General features: G+C 56.7%; 1 protein-coding gene across 1 annotated transcript; it reads right to left on the bottom strand.

The window, feature by feature from the left end:
• Nucleotides 1–7664: 7664 nt before the first annotated feature.
• Nucleotides 7665–14726, bottom strand: TNIP2 (TNFAIP3 interacting protein 2). The gene is made up of 6 exons (XM_090267157.1): nucleotides 14369–14726; nucleotides 10945–11223; nucleotides 9195–9284; nucleotides 8640–8870; nucleotides 8439–8558; nucleotides 7665–7928 (listed from the first exon to the last, which is right to left on the bottom strand). Exons 1-6 carry the CDS (start codon nucleotides 14645–14647, stop codon nucleotides 7665–7667), a joined length of 1263 nt encoding a protein of 420 aa, XP_090123283.1. The 5' UTR covers nucleotides 14648–14726.
• Between the last annotated feature and the right edge of the window lie 852 nt (nucleotides 14727–15578).

Below are 15578 nucleotides of genomic sequence, written 5' to 3'. Positions count from 1 at the left end.
GTGGCGCGGAGCCTCCGGCCTCTCCTGGGGCCGCGGGGCCGACTGAGGGGGAGCAGCACATGGGCACATGTGTCCTGCCAGGCACAGCCACGAAGCGAGGACGCCTTTTAAACTGTGTGTGAGCAGGGTCCCGAAGGAAGGCCGCACTGTGAGCTGGGCCCAGCGACCCTCCTGGAGGCTGCTCTCCTTTTCGCTCCATTTTGCAGCCTCACCTTGTTCACAGAGACATGGACTGGAGGCCTGAGTCACCAGGTAAGAAGGGCAGCCCTCGAACTGCCACGCTGTGCGGGGCCTTGGGTCCCACGCGGAGGCCAGCCTCTGTTTCCTGTTTCCTCAGCTACTAATATTACTATTTTAATAATTTAGGTACCAGTCCTTTTTTCAGATAATCCATTATAAGTATTTTGTTCTAGGTGTGCCTTGTCTTTTAATTTTTTAAAACATTTTATTTGTTTACTTTTTAGAGAAGAGAGGGAGAAAGAGAGGGAGAGAAACACCGACGTGTGGTTGCCTCTCCCATGTCGCCAACTGGGGACCTGGGCGTGCAGCCCAGGCTCTGCCCTGCCTGGGACTCACACCAGGGACCCTGTGGCTCGCAGGCCGGCACTCGATCCACTGGGCCGCACCAGCCAGGGCCTGATACTACTTTTTGAATTTGTTACTCTTATTTATAGCCCCCAGCCCTCTCCTCCCTGGCAACCATCAGTCTGTTCTCTGTACCTGTAAGTCTGTTTCTCTTTTACTTAGTAGTTTATTATTTAGATTTCACATGTAAGTGAAGTCGTATGACATTTGTCTTTCTCTGACTTATTTCACTGCGCATCACACCCTCAGGGTCCATCTGTGTTGTGCACATGGTAACATTTCATTCTTTTTCATGGCTGTGTAATATTTCGTCATGTTTGTGGGTCCTGCCCTCTTTCCCCTCATGTCTCTGGACGGGCACTTGGGCTGTTTCCGTGGCTCAGCCACTGTACGTGATGCTGCAGGGAACACAGGGGTCGTGTGTCTTTCTGAATTAGTGTTTCCATTTCTTTGAATAAATACCCAGAAGTGGGATCACTGGGTCAAAAGGCACTTCCATTTTTAATGTTTTGAGGAGACACCACACTGGTCTCCACAGCGGCTGCCCCGGTCTGTGTTCCCACCAGCAGTGCACGCGGCCCCCTTCTCCACCCGCACCCTCGCCGGCGCCTGTTTGTTGACTTACTGACAATGGCCATTCTGATCGGTGTGAAGTGATACCTCTCTGTGGTTTTAATTGGCATCTCTGATGATTAGAGATGGTGAGCGTGTTTTAATGTCTGTTGGCCCGCTGTATGTCCTCTTTGGGAAAGTGTTCAGGTCCTTTGCCCATTTTTTAATTGTATTGTTTGAGGGGTTTTTTGGTGTTAAGTTGTATGAGCTCTATAAGTTTTGGGTGTTAACCCCTTATCACATGTATTGTTAGCAAATATCTCCCATTCGGTATGATTTTTTGTTTTGTTGATGGTTTTCTTCATCGTGGGAAAACTTTTTAGCTTGATGAAGTTCCATTGGTTTGTTTTTTTTTCTTTTGTTGCCCTTGCCTGAGTAGATGTATCCAAAGATATTGCTGAGAGCCATATAGAGGATTCACTGTTATCTTTTTATGTACATTTTTCATTTAATTGTTCAGTTACAGTTGCCCCATCTGTGTTTTCTTCTAGAACAGCAATTTTCAACCTTTTCATCTCATTATGCACATAAAATAACTACCAAAATCTGCAGCACACCAAAAAATATGTATTATTCTTTTTGCTGATCTGACAGAAAAGCATGTATCGTTCTGATTCGTTCACAGATGGAAGGCTGCTGGGGAACGAGGTCGGTGCCCCGACTCAGCAGGCAGCACTGCGCGCCATAAGGATTCTTGTGGCGCGCTGGTTCTGGGAGGGGCCGCTCTGTCTGGTTTCGAGAACGGTGCCCGAGCTGTGAGCCAGGCCCCTGGGCCTGTAAGCCTCGGCCGGAACACCGGGAAGGCCAGAGGCAAGCGTGACTCGGAGGCCACTCAGAGGATGCCCATGGGAATTAGATCTGAAGACTGCATATTATGCTTTGAAGCTTGCCTTGCTTTTCTTCGCTCTTAGTTAACTATAAACAGTGTGTCGCAAAAAACGTATGAAGCCTTGCACCTGATGTCAGTGTGGTGCCAGGATGTCTAACAGACCCTGACACAGCCTGGTCACTGTGCTCCTTACACTGTTACCTGTAATCAGTAATTGTTAACTGTAACCCAAGCGTTTGAAGCTGACTGGTAATTTATGAATCCTGACCTTGCATCTCCCGAATCCCCTCCTCAATAAAAGGGACCAGGAGGGAATGTTCGGGGCTCTTCTCCACTAGAGATTTGCCGCCTCTCCTCCTCCCAGACAAAAGACAGTGTCCAGGTAATTTTATTCTCTCATCCACGATCCTGAAACCGCTGCTGGACGGGGAGTTCCCACCGAGCCAGGGCATTGGAGGCAGCCTGCCTCAGTTGGAAATCGTTCTAGAAATCTTTACTCCATTGAGTTTATTTTTGTATACAGTGTAAGAAAGTGGTCCAGTTCCGGGGGTCTTTTTGGCTGTATCTGTTCAGTTTCCTCGTTTACTTTATAGATTGTCTTTACACCACTAGAGTAATCAACCCTGTAAGTGAGGATTTGTCTGGTCTCTATTCTAATTCTGTTCCTTTGAGTCGTGTGCCTACTTCCGTGCCAGTATGTGCTGTTTCGATAGCCTTGTAGTACAATTTGATATCAAGCAGCATGATACCTCCCACTTCGTTGTTTCTCAAGATTTCTTTGGCTATTTGGGGTCTTTTGAGGCAGCGTCCAGGCCCCGGCCCAGGGAGAGGAACCACACAGCTCGGTTGCCAGCGGAGGAAGCTGAGACCGGCCGTCAGGGAAGCCAAGATGGCTGGAATGTGTGGTGCAGAATTCCGGACAAAGGGGACTGAGTGTGCACACAGCGTGCCGGAGACCTGCAGAGTCCCCGCGGATCTGTTCATCCGTGCATCTGTGAACTGAAACTCCGTGAAGCTGTGGGGCTGCAGTGGTTCGTGTGCCACCAGCGAGGGCGGAAGACCTCGTCATGCTCAGTTGGCATTGTGTAGAGTCCCTGGGAGGGAGTCGTCTTAGCAGTGGGGCTAAACTGACCAAAGTAAATCCGCAGCTACAAGCTTGACTCAGAAGGATCAGACCGGTCCGGAGGGACAGAACTGCCCGCACTGGGCAGAATGAGCTTCACCACGCTGGGACCTGGGCGGATGCCACCGGGCCCGGCCGTAGTCGGGAAATCTCAAACTAACCATAGAAACAGACCCAGAAATGAGCGGGGGGCAGTGGCAGGCAAGGACCTGAAACTGGAGGTCGTGAGCTGTATCTATACATGTGCTCAAGGCTAGAAAGGGGAGCATGAGCGAGGTGGGGGAAGAAATGGAAGGCATAAAAAAGACCCAAGTGAAGCTTCTAAAGAAATAAAAACTACCTGGACAGAACTCATAGATGAGAACCTTTAGAAGAAAATACCCACGAGCTTGGTGGCCCATGAGAAGCACCGAGAGAGACGACCAGGGAAAACGGCCCGCACAGCACCCAGCATTACACTGAGCGACACGCTTGTATTTGGAGCCGGAGCCATGGGCATGGGAACACTGGCTTGTCCTCACCGTGCCGGGTCGCCCTGCGCCTGTGCGCGCAGCTGCTCACTCGCCGATGTGGCCTCGAGCTGCTCTCCCCAGTCTGGCCCAGCTCCGTCAGACTTGCGCGCTTCGGGTAAATTGCTCTTTTCTAACCTTTCACATGGGGTGACGCATTGTTTCCTAGAGCTCTTGTAACAAAGGGCCACAAACGGGGGGCTTACAACAACAGCCTGTATTCTCACGGTTCTGGGGGCTACACACCTGAAACCCAGGTGTCAGCAAGGCCATGACAGAACGTCAGTTCCAGGGCTCTCCGGTGTCTGGTGGCAGCGGCGGCCGTGGCGTGCCAGGTGGTACACGCACCCCTCCAGGCTCCGCCTGTCTCCACATAGCGTTTGTCCTCTGTGTCTGTCTGTGCCTCCTCAGACGTGGGGCCCACCCTCTCTGGCATGACAGCATCATAGGTGACATCTGCAAAGACCCTGTTTCCTAATGAGGTCACCTGTGCAGGTGCTGGGCCTGAGGAAGGACTTCAGCATCTTTCTGGTCAGTGTATCTTTTGAGAGGATACAGTTCAGCCCAGGACAGGTTTTTTCATTGGATTTTCCAGTTGTTGCAAATATACAGGAATACAATGATTTTTCATATGTTGACGGTGTATCTCGAGACTGTCAAATCAATTTACTAATTTTAAACTTTTTCTTAAGATCCCCTAGGATTTTCTACAATCCTATCAATGCGAGCTGTAGGTATTTTGGACCTAACCCCTTCATCAGGGTGAGGAAGTGATATCTGTCCTGATTTGCAGGTGCTGAATGTTGTGTGCCTCTTCTGCTCCTATGGAAGCGACCAGTGGCTTTTCTCACTGTTAATCATGATGAATTTCATTCAGGTGGCTTTTTTATTTTTTTATGTATTGATTGAGAGATGAAGGGGGAGAGAGAGAGAAACATGGATTTGCTGTTCCACCCATGCATGCATCCTGGTTGACTCCTGTATGTGCCCTGTCCAGGAATCAGACCCACAACCTTGGCATATGGGGATGACACTCTAACCAAATGAGCTACCTGGCCAGGGCCAGTTGGTTTTTTAAATGTCAACCAATCTCGTACTCCCCCTGATGATGATGTATTATCCTTTTTACATGCGGAATAGAACGTGCTGCTATTCTGTTTTGGGTCTTTGCCTCTGTGTCCATGAGGGACGTTGGTCTTGGTCCGCTTGCCTTGTCTTCCTCCAGTTTGCTGTCAAAATGAGTTGTAGGGTCGGCATCTTCTTTCTTACACGTTTGGAATAATTCACCGGTAAGGTCCTCTAGGCCTGGCATGTTCTTGTGAAAGATTTTTAATTAGATTCAATTTATTTAATGGCTGTTCAGCTGCTCACATTTTCTGTTTCTTCTTGTGTCAGTCTTGGTGAGTTGCTTTTCAAGACTTTTATCCATTTCTTCTAATTGTCAAATTTGTTGTTAGCATAAAGCATGTGTAGTATCCTCTTGCCTTTTTACTGCCTTAGAGACAGACCTACAGAGATTCTCCTCTTCTCGTTCCTAATACTAACAATGTGCTTTCTCTGTTTTCTTGATGGTCACGCAAGGGGTTAGCTCATGGTGCTGCTCCTTTCTCTCTGCTTTCTGTTTCATGGAATTTCGCTCTTTATTTCCTTCCGTTTTGGGGGAGGGCAGGAGTAACCTGCGTTTTTTCCTAGCTTCTTGAGCTGGGCACTTGGCTTGCTGAATTTTAACCTTGCCTCACTTCTGATACAAGCATTTGGAGCTATTAAATTTCCCCCCACCGCTGCTCCGTAATCTCAGCTGGACTCCCTAAGTTTTTTAAACTTGTTTTCATTTTCACTCAGTTCAAAACATTTCCTGACTTGGTGGTGGCCTTTGCCCCCAGATGCCCTGGAAGCGCGTGGGAACAACCTTGACGGTCGTCCCTGACGGGGAGCTGTCTGTGCTCGGAGCTCCAGGGCAGCGGCTGCACTCCTGGAGTGCGCTGTGGTTGGACCTGCAGCCCCCAGGTTCGTTCTCGGCAGGCGTCTCCTCACCGCTGCCTGACCTCCTGCACGTGTCAGCCCCCGAGGGAAGTGTGCCCGGGCCTCGGCCGCCCTGCCTGTCTGGCGCTCCTGCTGCTGATGTGTTCCGACGCAGTCATAGCTCTGTGCACACTGAGGAGCGTTGTCCACTCCTGGTAAACCTACCCTCAGAGCACATCTCAGTGTCCCTATTTCTGGTCCCGTCTTTGTCTTTGTCACGTCTGCTCGGTCTGAGCGCCGTGGAGCCGCTCTCGTCGCCCTGGTCGGCGTGAGCACGCTGCTCGTTACCCTGGCTTCCCGCTCTGTGTCCTTGTAGTTCAAGGCTGTCCTTCCTGCTGAGCACCTCGGTGAGACCTCTGCGTTTCGATCCAGCGGGACTGTCGCTGTCGGGTCCGTCGGTGTCTGGTCTGCGTGTTTTTCCTGTGACTCCTGACGGGACTGGGTGTCAGTCTCCCGCCGTCTCTTTCCTGTTTGCCTCCTCTCTTCATTCCTTTAGTTCTCCCAGCGTGTCTTGCTTTACATTAATAAGAATGTTGTTCTACTAACTTTTTAGTTAAATATTGTCATTACTATTTTAGCGGTTACCCTAGCGATCACAATATGTTTTCTTCATTCCTTACACTGCGCCTTAGAGCAGCAAACACGTATATTTGTCTAAGTCTATCACATCCCCTCCCCCACCTAGAGAGCTTGTGTGGATTGCGTTTTCGTGTTTTAAAGCCCTCAGGACATTGTCGTAAGTGGTCAGTCTTCAGGCACATGCCTGCACGTGGCCTCCATTCTGCCTGCAACGTATGGAATTTCTGTGGTTATTTCTTGTGGGACAGTCTGCTAGATGTAATTTTTTTAGCTGTTTATCTGAAAATGTCTTCTTTCTGCCCTCAGTTTTCCTGTGTATTTTTTGTATGTACGGGCCTGCGGCTGCTACCGCGCCACATACTGGTCGCCATTGCCTGTATCCGAGGGGAGCTGGCCGCTGGTATCGGGCCCTGGAACCCGCTCTCTCAGAGAAGGGCCGTTCCACGCTGCCCCGGGACGTCAGCTGGACTCCTGAGGAGCGGCCCTTCTGGATTCCAGAGGAAAGCCCGCGGTGTTCCCAAAGGCCCTCTGACCTGGAGACCAGAGTTCAAAACCGTCACCGTGCAGTGGACGGGCCATGGACATCTGCTCTGCCCAGGGCCCCTGGTCCCACTCTAAGCAGGTACGGTTTAGAGGTCAGCCAAGGACCTGCGGGTCCCCTTCTGCGGGTGTCTGCCATGCCGCTCCCCAGCCCACTGACGGGCCTCTCCAGGAGGGGTACCGGGGAGGGGGCACAGGGGCTCCCAGAGGAGGTGAACCCCAACTACAGCTTAAGGACCTGCCCAAACAGATGGTGAGAGGATATTCCAGGGAAGAGGGAGAGCGTGAGCACCTGGCCGGACACCCGCCACCCCTCTTTCTGGTCCCCTGGGAGGGGCGGCCAGTAGGCATGTCTTGTCCCCCACTGGTCTGACTCCTTCCTGCCCAGCTGAAGACACTGCTGGGTCCTCCACCCCAGGCCCCACCCCATGTGCTCAGAGCAGTCACTAGCAGATATTTATTATAAAAATCAGTGAACATGAAGTAAAAGTGCCGTTTTCCCTGGACACATGACCACAGCCATTGCAACGTACCATGTGCCAGGGCAGATGCGCAGTTCTGCTGCGGCCGAGCAACCCCGCGAGCGCTGTGCGGCCATGCATGCAGCTCCACAGACCCGCAGGGGCCCCTCCACCCGAGAAGCCAACGTGTGGTGCCCACGCCAGACCCCTCCCACCATGCACTGCAGCGCCCGGCCTGACAGCTTGGGCACCCCAACTGCCCCCGAAGCAGAGCTGGGCCTCCCGAGCACGCCCCCACCTCCAGCAGCACTGGGAGCTCCTTCTGACCTAGTCTGTCCGTAGCTCCAGTGGCACCCTTAGCCCCGACCCCGCGTGCTGACAGCACCCGTGTGTCCCCCCCCGGCTCACACGCAGCACTCAGCCACGTGTCTGAGGAGCTCCTCACTCTGCTCGTCGCCAAAGCACTGCAGGCAGCGAGGGCACTGAAGGTCCCCCTGGCCGCTCCGGGCTGCTCCGGGGTGCCCAGCCTCGGGGGGGGTGGCCAGACCCCGGGGTCCCGTCCCAGGCTGCTGGCCACCAGGTGCCAGCAGTTCCAAAGCATCCGTCTCCGGGTACTTGGGGGTCTTGCACCCAGGGTGCATCCGGCAGGAGCCTGGGTCTTGCGGGTCCTGAGAAAAGACAAAGGCCCGTTTATGGGGGCTGTGCTGGGGGCCCCAAGCCGGGTCTTGGGGTCACACACCCTGAGTGGGTCTCACACCCCCCGCCCTGCTCCTGCTGTGGCCCAGAGCCCAAAGTGAACGACACACCACAGTGACGCCCATGTGTGCTCACAGAGGGCCTAGTGGCAAGAGCAGGAGCAGAGGCTGAGAGACGCAGGGGCCACAGGTCTCGTTCCTGGGTACCCAGGGCCTCGGCCTCCACGTCCGTGCGATGGGGTACCAGGGTCCCCACCTCACAGCAAGGAGGGGGCACAGAGGAAGGAAGCGCCCACGAGGGCACCCGGGGCCAGGATGTGCTCCCTGGGTGCGTTACGGCGAGCCCAGGAGGCGCCACCCTTGCTGCACACTCGGCCACGCCAACCTTCTCCTGGCAGGCGGCTCGGCAGACGTGCTGGACTCGAGGCTCAGGAAGAGGGAGAGAGCCTGCGCGCCCCCAGGGCCCGAGCCCTCACACCCTACCTGTCTGCGGGCGGCCTGGCGCTGCAGCGCGGCCACCTGGTCCTCAAGTTCCTGAATCCGGCCCTGAGCCCGCTCGCGATCCGCCCTTTCCGCCAGGAAGTCCTCCTTGTACACGAGGATCTGCGGAGCGCAGACACGCGGCATGAGCACGCGGCCCCGGCGTGGCCGAGGAGGGGGGCACCGCCCCGCGCCCCGCCCCACCTGCTGCTCCAGCGCCTGCGCCCGCTCCCTGGCTGCCGCCAGTTCCCGCGCGGCCCCCGCGCACTCGCTCAGCCTCGCCTCCAGCTGCCCGTTGAGCCGAGAGATCTCCTTCCTCATCAGCCCCGGCTGGGCGTCGGGGGCGCGCGGCTCCCGCAGCTGGGCCCGCAGCTCCCGCACGTACTGGTCCCTGCTGGCGTCATAGCGCTGCCACCGGGCGTTGAGGTCTTCCACCTGAGGACGGCGCGGTGAGGCGGCTGCTCCCCGCCCGCAGGGCCGGGCGCTGCTGGGAGCGGCGAGGAGCCAGGGGAGGCGTCCCCGTAAACGGAGGCCACCTCTCCCCGCCGCGGGCGCCGGTGGCCCTCGTGCCATCGTCCTGCTTCCCAGGCTGACAGATGGTAACCCCTGCCCCTCCCCCGTGGCACGTGAACTTGGGGGTGGGGGGACAGGCCTGTTCTGTTCGTCTGCTAGGGAGACGGGCCATGCCGGCCGCAGGGGCAGCCCACGCCTGCGGCTCACAAGGGGGACGTCTTCTCTGACGAGAGGTCGGACACTCACGTGAGTCACCTTCTGCTTCAATAGTCGGTTTTCTTCCTGTAACTTCTCAAAAGCAGCCTGGATAGAGGCGTCCCTGCGCATGTGTCCTGACTGCAGAAGTGGACAGAGAAGACCTCAGGTCACCAAACGAGCCAGTCGTGTGCAGCGCGAGGGGAGGCGGCCAGACCCAGGACGGTGGGCCCAAGTGCAGCAGGTGGCAGCCCTTCCCCCGACAGTCACAAAGCACTGACGGGCGGGCCTGTCACCTGCTGCTGCGGCGGAGGCCCGCCCTCTCCCTGCTGCCCATGCCCCCGGGGCCCGGCCCCAGACACTGTCCCAGCGCCGCAGTGGGCAGCACACTTGATCCCACCGTCCGCGAGGACACTCCCGCCAAGCCTCTGGCCCGCGGACAAGAAGGGCCCGTCTCGCCTTCCCTCATGCAGGGACGGGGGGTCCCATCCAGAAGCCACAGCCCAAAGCAGCCCTCAGGGGTGGGCACACCGGCTGAAATGCCTCATGAAGGGTCCATCCAGCCCCTTGAGAGTCAGGGCATTTATCAGTACGGCAGGCTGGACGCCGGTGACATCATTTTGAGAAGTGCCCTTGAATGACAGGAAGTGCTTCCCTCCCCTGCCGGCACTGGGGAAGCCCCTGTGATTCAGCCGAGCCCAGGGCCTGGAGGTGACGCCCACTGGGAGGCTGCAGAGCCCCATGGGGCCGCCCGCCCCAGGCCAGCTGCCGTGCGGGGCTGCTTTCGGATCCCCAGCCGGGCGCTACAGTGACTCAGAAGCAGCCGAGAGCGCGCCGCCTCCCAGAAGGTGCTTTTCTTTCGGGCTCTGACACACGAGGCCACTGATGGCAGGCAGTTCTCAGACGGACGGACAGGGACGCCCCGTCGCCGCAGGACACAGCAAAGCGCATTTCCCCGGGACCCCCGGGCAACCTGGAGCGTCGCCGGAGAGGGCCGCGGGAGGCCTGCATGGTTCGGCCGCAGCCTGGCACACCGCACAGCCTGGCCGGGTGCACTCTGGCCTTCCTTCCCATCTGCCCCATGTGCACGAGCCCGACCCACCCACAGGCCTGGGGGTGCTGGAGGTGGCAGGGATGGCCCCAGTGCTACCCCGTTCCTGACACCTCCACCACCCCCGAGGGATCCCTGGTGCTGAAGCCCTCTCTGTGCCCCTTTTCCTCACAAAACGCCCCCCACAGGCCCAGCCCAGAGCCGCCGTGTCGGGAGCCCCACCTGCCACCTGGCCCTACCCTGCACGGTGCCGGGCTCTGCTCCCACACATCACTGTTGAGGGCACTGGAGCCTTAGGACCATCGGGCTCCGGGTCACAGCTCCTGGTGTGACATACCCAAAGGCCACTACAGAGGTGGCAGAGCCAGCTCCACAGGAGGCCCGGGGCTGCGTGGGCCCCGCTCTGCTCAGACACAAGTGGCCACGGAAGGCTGGGCTGGGTGCTCCGTGGGCACTGCCCCCCTCTGCACAGTTCCCTGCGCTGCCGAACGCACGTGTTCAGGGCAGCCTCCACCCTGGCCCTGCCTCTTGGTCCTCACTGAGGCCGATGGGCCAGAGCGCCGCCCCCCGGTGTGTCCGGGCACAGTGGGCGGGTGAAGCCTGGCTTTCCCTTCGCATTTTGCACGTTCCGTTGTTCCGGAAGAAACCCCTGGAGGGGCAGGCTCTGGGCGCCAACCTCAGCGACTGCTGAGGGCTGCTGGGCCCACGGGCTGTGTCCCCTGTCCCGCGGAACTCCTCACCACGGCGTACCTCAGGCCTCTGCTCCCCCTCGGCCCCCTGGTGCGCATGAAGACACTTGGACAGATGCTGGCACATGTGGGCAGTGGCGGCCAGAGTCCTCCGCAGCTGGCGGGTCTCGTCGGCCAAGGAGCGGCACAGAACGTTGCTGGCGGCCCGGGCCCGCTCCTTCTCTGCCACCTGCCTCCGCAGCAGGGTGACCTCCTCCTCGCGCCCGTGCCCCAGCTGGCTGCTCATTGGCTGCTGGGTCTCCCTCTCCTCCTCTAGCTGCTCAGAAAGGCTCTCGATTTCCTAATGGAAGATTTAAAAGCAGAGTTCATTTGGTGAAATGTGACATCAGTGACAAATGCTATGAAGCATAAGAAACGCCAGCACAGACCCCCATGCTAGAGAGCGAACACGCTCAGTCACGTGTCGGCTTCCAAGCTCACGGTTCACTTCGGAGCTGTCAGCCTCTAATGGTCTATCTGAAATTCCATCTAAAATTCTGTTTTCATGAGCAAGTTTATAATTTTAGGTTTTACATCATCAAATGACTAAGTGTGGTGATCCCGACACCACAAAACACACGTCCGCAGCCCCACCCTGATACCTGGGATGTGGCTGCATTTAGCCGCAGGGTCTTCACAGATGTGAATAGTTAGGAAAAGTCACACTGGACCAATCAAATGACTAGTGTCCTTGTAAGAAGAAGGACATTTGGGCACAGGCCACGTGAAAGCGGAGGCAGAGACAGGAGTGGCATCTACAAGGCAGATGATGCCAAGACCGACGCTGCCACCGGAGGGTGAAGGAGGCCACTCAGGAGCCCCGGGAGCCCCGCCCGCACCTAGAAACTGAAAAACCCATCTCCATTGTTCTAAGCACCCAGTTTAAGGTACTTTTTTAATAGCAGCCACAGGAAACAAATACACCCAAACCCAATGACTTCATTAAAAAAAAAAGTCCTTAAAATTGTAATTTGCTTTGTACTCGGCCTTAATTTTGTGCTTTCCCATGTTCAAAGAAATCTGCAACATAAATGGGGCCTGAGGGAGATCTATTCCACAGGTGACAAACGGCCACTCGGAAAAGTTGGGGTGCAGCCTCAGCCTCCTGTGGTAGGGGCAGCAGCAGGAGGGCGGGTGGCCCTGCTGGGCACGAGACACCAAGAACCCAGAACCTTCTCTCCACTTCCCAATGGGATGAGATGTGGGCCCACACTACTAAGGGAGCCCTGAACTGCTGTTTCCTAACTGCTTTAAAACAAAAACGTCACACATACGTAAGGGAAGTAAATGAGAAATTCCGTTGTCCCCACCAGCGTCCCCACCCCCAGCTTCACTCTCCAGTGGCAACCATTCCTGTCTGGGCACCCTTCCAGGACATTTATAAGCACTTAGAATGTGGTTTTTACCCAAGTGGGTCCTATAGCAACACTCCTTCACCTCGCCCTTCCCTCGGGAAGTGGGGATATTTACCAACTCTACAGAAGTAAAAAGGCTCAGAGGAGACTGCTGTGGAAAACTATACACCAGCCAACTGGATAATCTAGATGAAACGGACAAATTCTTAGAAATACAAAACATACCGGGACTCAATCACAGAGACATCAAAAACTGAATCAACCGCTAACTAGCAAGAAGACTGAATCAGTAATCAAAAACAAAAAAAAACAAAAAAACACCCTGGAACTGCTGGCTTCTACCAAATGCTTAAGAAATAATTATCAATTCTTCTCAAGTTTCCCCAACAAATTGAAGCAGAGGGAACACTTCCTATTTTTATGATGCCAATATTACCCTGATACCGTCGGCAGCCGTCGGTCTCGAGAGACGATGGTGTAGCTTCTTAAGAGTCTATCTGCACCGCCGAGAATGGCTGTGCAGTCCGACTCGGGAGTGACACGGTATCTGTCTCCTCCCGTGTTGAATCGACATCTTGCGATGACGCTGGAGTGTCCTCTCCAGTGAAGCTGAAGCTACAGAGCCTGGGCAGGGTGATATGGAGGGTCTGCTGTTGCCCATGCAGCAGACCCCCCCCTCTCTTCGCAGCTGAAGGGTCCAAGGGAAAGACGGAGTCAATACAGCTTGGCTTCAGGTGCGCCGCAGGAGTTGCCGGTGTTGACTACAACGTCGAACCGCCTTAGGGACTCCGGCTCCGGATTTTCTGTCGGGGTTTACTCCCTTAGCCTTTCCCCTGAAGAGGTATGCCGCAAGGCAGCGGAGGTTTTTTGGAATCAGAGTTTTCCTTCTCTGACCCTGATACCACAGCAAGACAAAGACACTACGCCAAGCCTACAGACCAATATCCCTTATGACCATTGAGCAAAAATTCTCAGCAACATACTAACCAAATTCAGCAGCATATTAAAAGGATTATACACCTTGACTGAGTAGGATTTTTTTCCCTGGAATGCAAGGATGGTTCAACATGGAAATTGATCAATGGATGTTAACTAGATTTAGTCTGGGGGACACTTCACAGTACATAACAGATATTGAGTCATTATGTCGGATACCTGGCACTAATGCTATGTGTGGATTATATCTAAAAAAAGCAGCCGACACTAACACTGGTGCTCTGGTTTGGAAGCTTAACTTGGCTTAGTTCCATGCACGACACCTCCCTCTATCCCTGCCACAACTTGCTTCGAAGAGTGACCATTTATGCGCATGTATAACCCGAAGTTTGAAGGGCAAGAACTGGATCTTGATGGTCTCTGCATTCCCCAACCGAGTGTTAAACAGAACGTGCAGTTAGCACGTCCAGGCTGTCACGAGTGGCCCCCATCCAACTGAACAGTCACGTCCTGTGTTCTTCTGGGTTCGCACTTCTGCCCAGCCCGGCACAGCTCTGACGCTGCACATGTCCTTGTGGCAACGAATGGACTCGACTCATGTGTTGGGAGAAATTGAAAAACACAACCCACGGTGTTCATGCACGTTATACTCCCATATAGAGGATTTTCAATAAATGAGGCTCAACAAACACCAGAGTGGCAATGCTAAGTGGCGTTCGCATCTTCTGAGCATCATGTGCAAGAGATTAAGCTCTGTGTTTTATGTTAAATCGTGTTCATAACGAAACATGCTACATACTTCCCACAAAGGCACTAGAGTATTGCTACAGTGTATTTTCTCAGTGAGGATATGAGCTTCGTAAAGAGAAATCTGCCTTGATCCTTTCTGCATTTCCAGTGCCTATCAGAACATGCCAGGGCGTTATGCTCAGTGAAACGGGGTACAGTCAGCAATGCTGAGATGAGGGGGGATCACATTGTCAGGCATAAGAACCCCATCACTATATTGTACACCGGAAGCTGAGATGCTGTTCGCCACCAACTAAAACAGCCAACACAGACCGCGTCCCTCAGACCCACGATGGGCCTCGCGCCCGGCACACGCCCCCCTGGCGGACCCGAGCGCGCCCACAGCCACGACCCCAGCAGGCGCACCTGGCGCAAGGCCGCCTCCACGGCGCCGCCCTCCCGCTGCCGCAGCTGCTCCCGGAAGCGCGCCACCTGCTCCAGCAGCGCGTCCACGAGCGACGGCGCCGCGTCCCCCTCCAGCGCAGCCAGGCGGGCGCGGAGGCGCTCTATGAGGGCGTCTCGGGCGGCCAGCTGGTCCTGCAGGCGTCTCAGCTGCTGCCCGGCCTCGTGGTACAGGCCGCAGAGAGCGGCGGCCGCGCGCGGGGCCCCCTTCCGCCCGCCGGACCCCTCGTCCCCCGACGACATGCCTACGGGTCTGGACCGGGGCGCGCGGCCGCCGGCCACTTCCGCGCCGGCTCTCGGCAAGCCGCCACCTCCCCGGAACTTTGGGCTGCGAGTCCCGCCCACTGCCGGGTTAGGCCCCGCCCTCCCCGGAGCCCGGCCCCGCCCACCGCCGATTCGGCCACACCCTCCGCAGAGAGCCAGGCTCCGCGGCTTCTCGTACGTGTCCTGGGCCCTGGGGCGCGTCCCCGCGCGCGGGTGCCTGGCTTGTCCCAGGGGCGCAAACCCCCGCATCTGGGGAGTTTCCGGAAAGTCGAGCGCGGAGGTGGAGAGGGGGTGATGTAACTACTGGCGGGAGGGAAGGAGGGCGTCCAAAACGGCCCGAGGGTTGGACCTGAGCGTGCGCCCGAATCCCGGAGCTGCAGGCGGTTGGCCCCAGGGAACCGCGGGGAAAGCGAGGTTCCGAGAGCTGAGCCTAGGAGGCGCCCCACACGGCCCGGGCGCGCGGCGGTGTCCCCACCCACGCTCCCCTCTTAGGGCCGCAAGCATCGTTCCTGGGGCAGAAGGCCGCTTCCTCACGTCCTTTTCCGTCGCCAGCCGCCCAGACCCAGTCTGGGGGCCCCTCCACGGTTCGACGCCCGTCTAACTGGCAAGAGCCTGCGCTCGCCCACGGCGACGCCCAGTCCCACGGGCGTTGTCCCCTAGGCCTCCTCCCGCAGGCCCGCCGCCGCGCGGGGCTCTCCCGCCCCGGCCCCTGGGAGCCGTGCTTGCCGCGTCGGCGCCGAGCCGGGGCCGAGCAAGGCCCGCGCGCCCTCGCCGCTCTGCGGAGGGCAGGGCCCGGGCGGGGTGCGGTGGGGGCCAGGGCCTGCCCCGCAGGAAACGGAACCGCACCGGCCCGGGAGCTGCGGGAGCTGGGGGTCCTCCAGGCTGCGGCTCTAGCTTAACGGGGTCCCTC

This window comes from Furipterus horrens, unplaced genomic scaffold (genome assembly GCF_987537825.1).
Source record: "Furipterus horrens unplaced genomic scaffold, mFurHor1.1.pri manual_scaffold_2, whole genome shotgun sequence".
NCBI classification, from domain to species: domain Eukaryota; kingdom Metazoa; phylum Chordata; class Mammalia; order Chiroptera; family Furipteridae; genus Furipterus; species Furipterus horrens.
The sequence above is the reverse complement of the archived record's forward strand: the minus strand, read 5'-3'. Positions and strand labels throughout refer to the sequence as shown.

What these genes read in the sequence shown, in the direction of transcription:
- TNIP2 (XM_090267157.1), bottom strand. Translation starts at nt 14,647, where the DNA reads ATGTCGTCGGGGGACGAGGGGTCCGGCGGGCGGAAGGGGGCCCCGCGC. An exon ending in TGGAGGCGGCCTTGCGCCAG is followed by an intron (nt 11,224 to 14,368) that starts GTGCGCCTGCTG and finishes ATCTTCCATTAG; the next exon opens with GAAATCGAGAGCCTTTCTGA. An exon ending in AGGGGGAGCAGAGGCCTGAG is followed by an intron (nt 9,285 to 10,944) that starts GTACGCCGTGGT and finishes CCACTTCTGCAG; the next exon opens with TCAGGACACATGCGCAGGGA.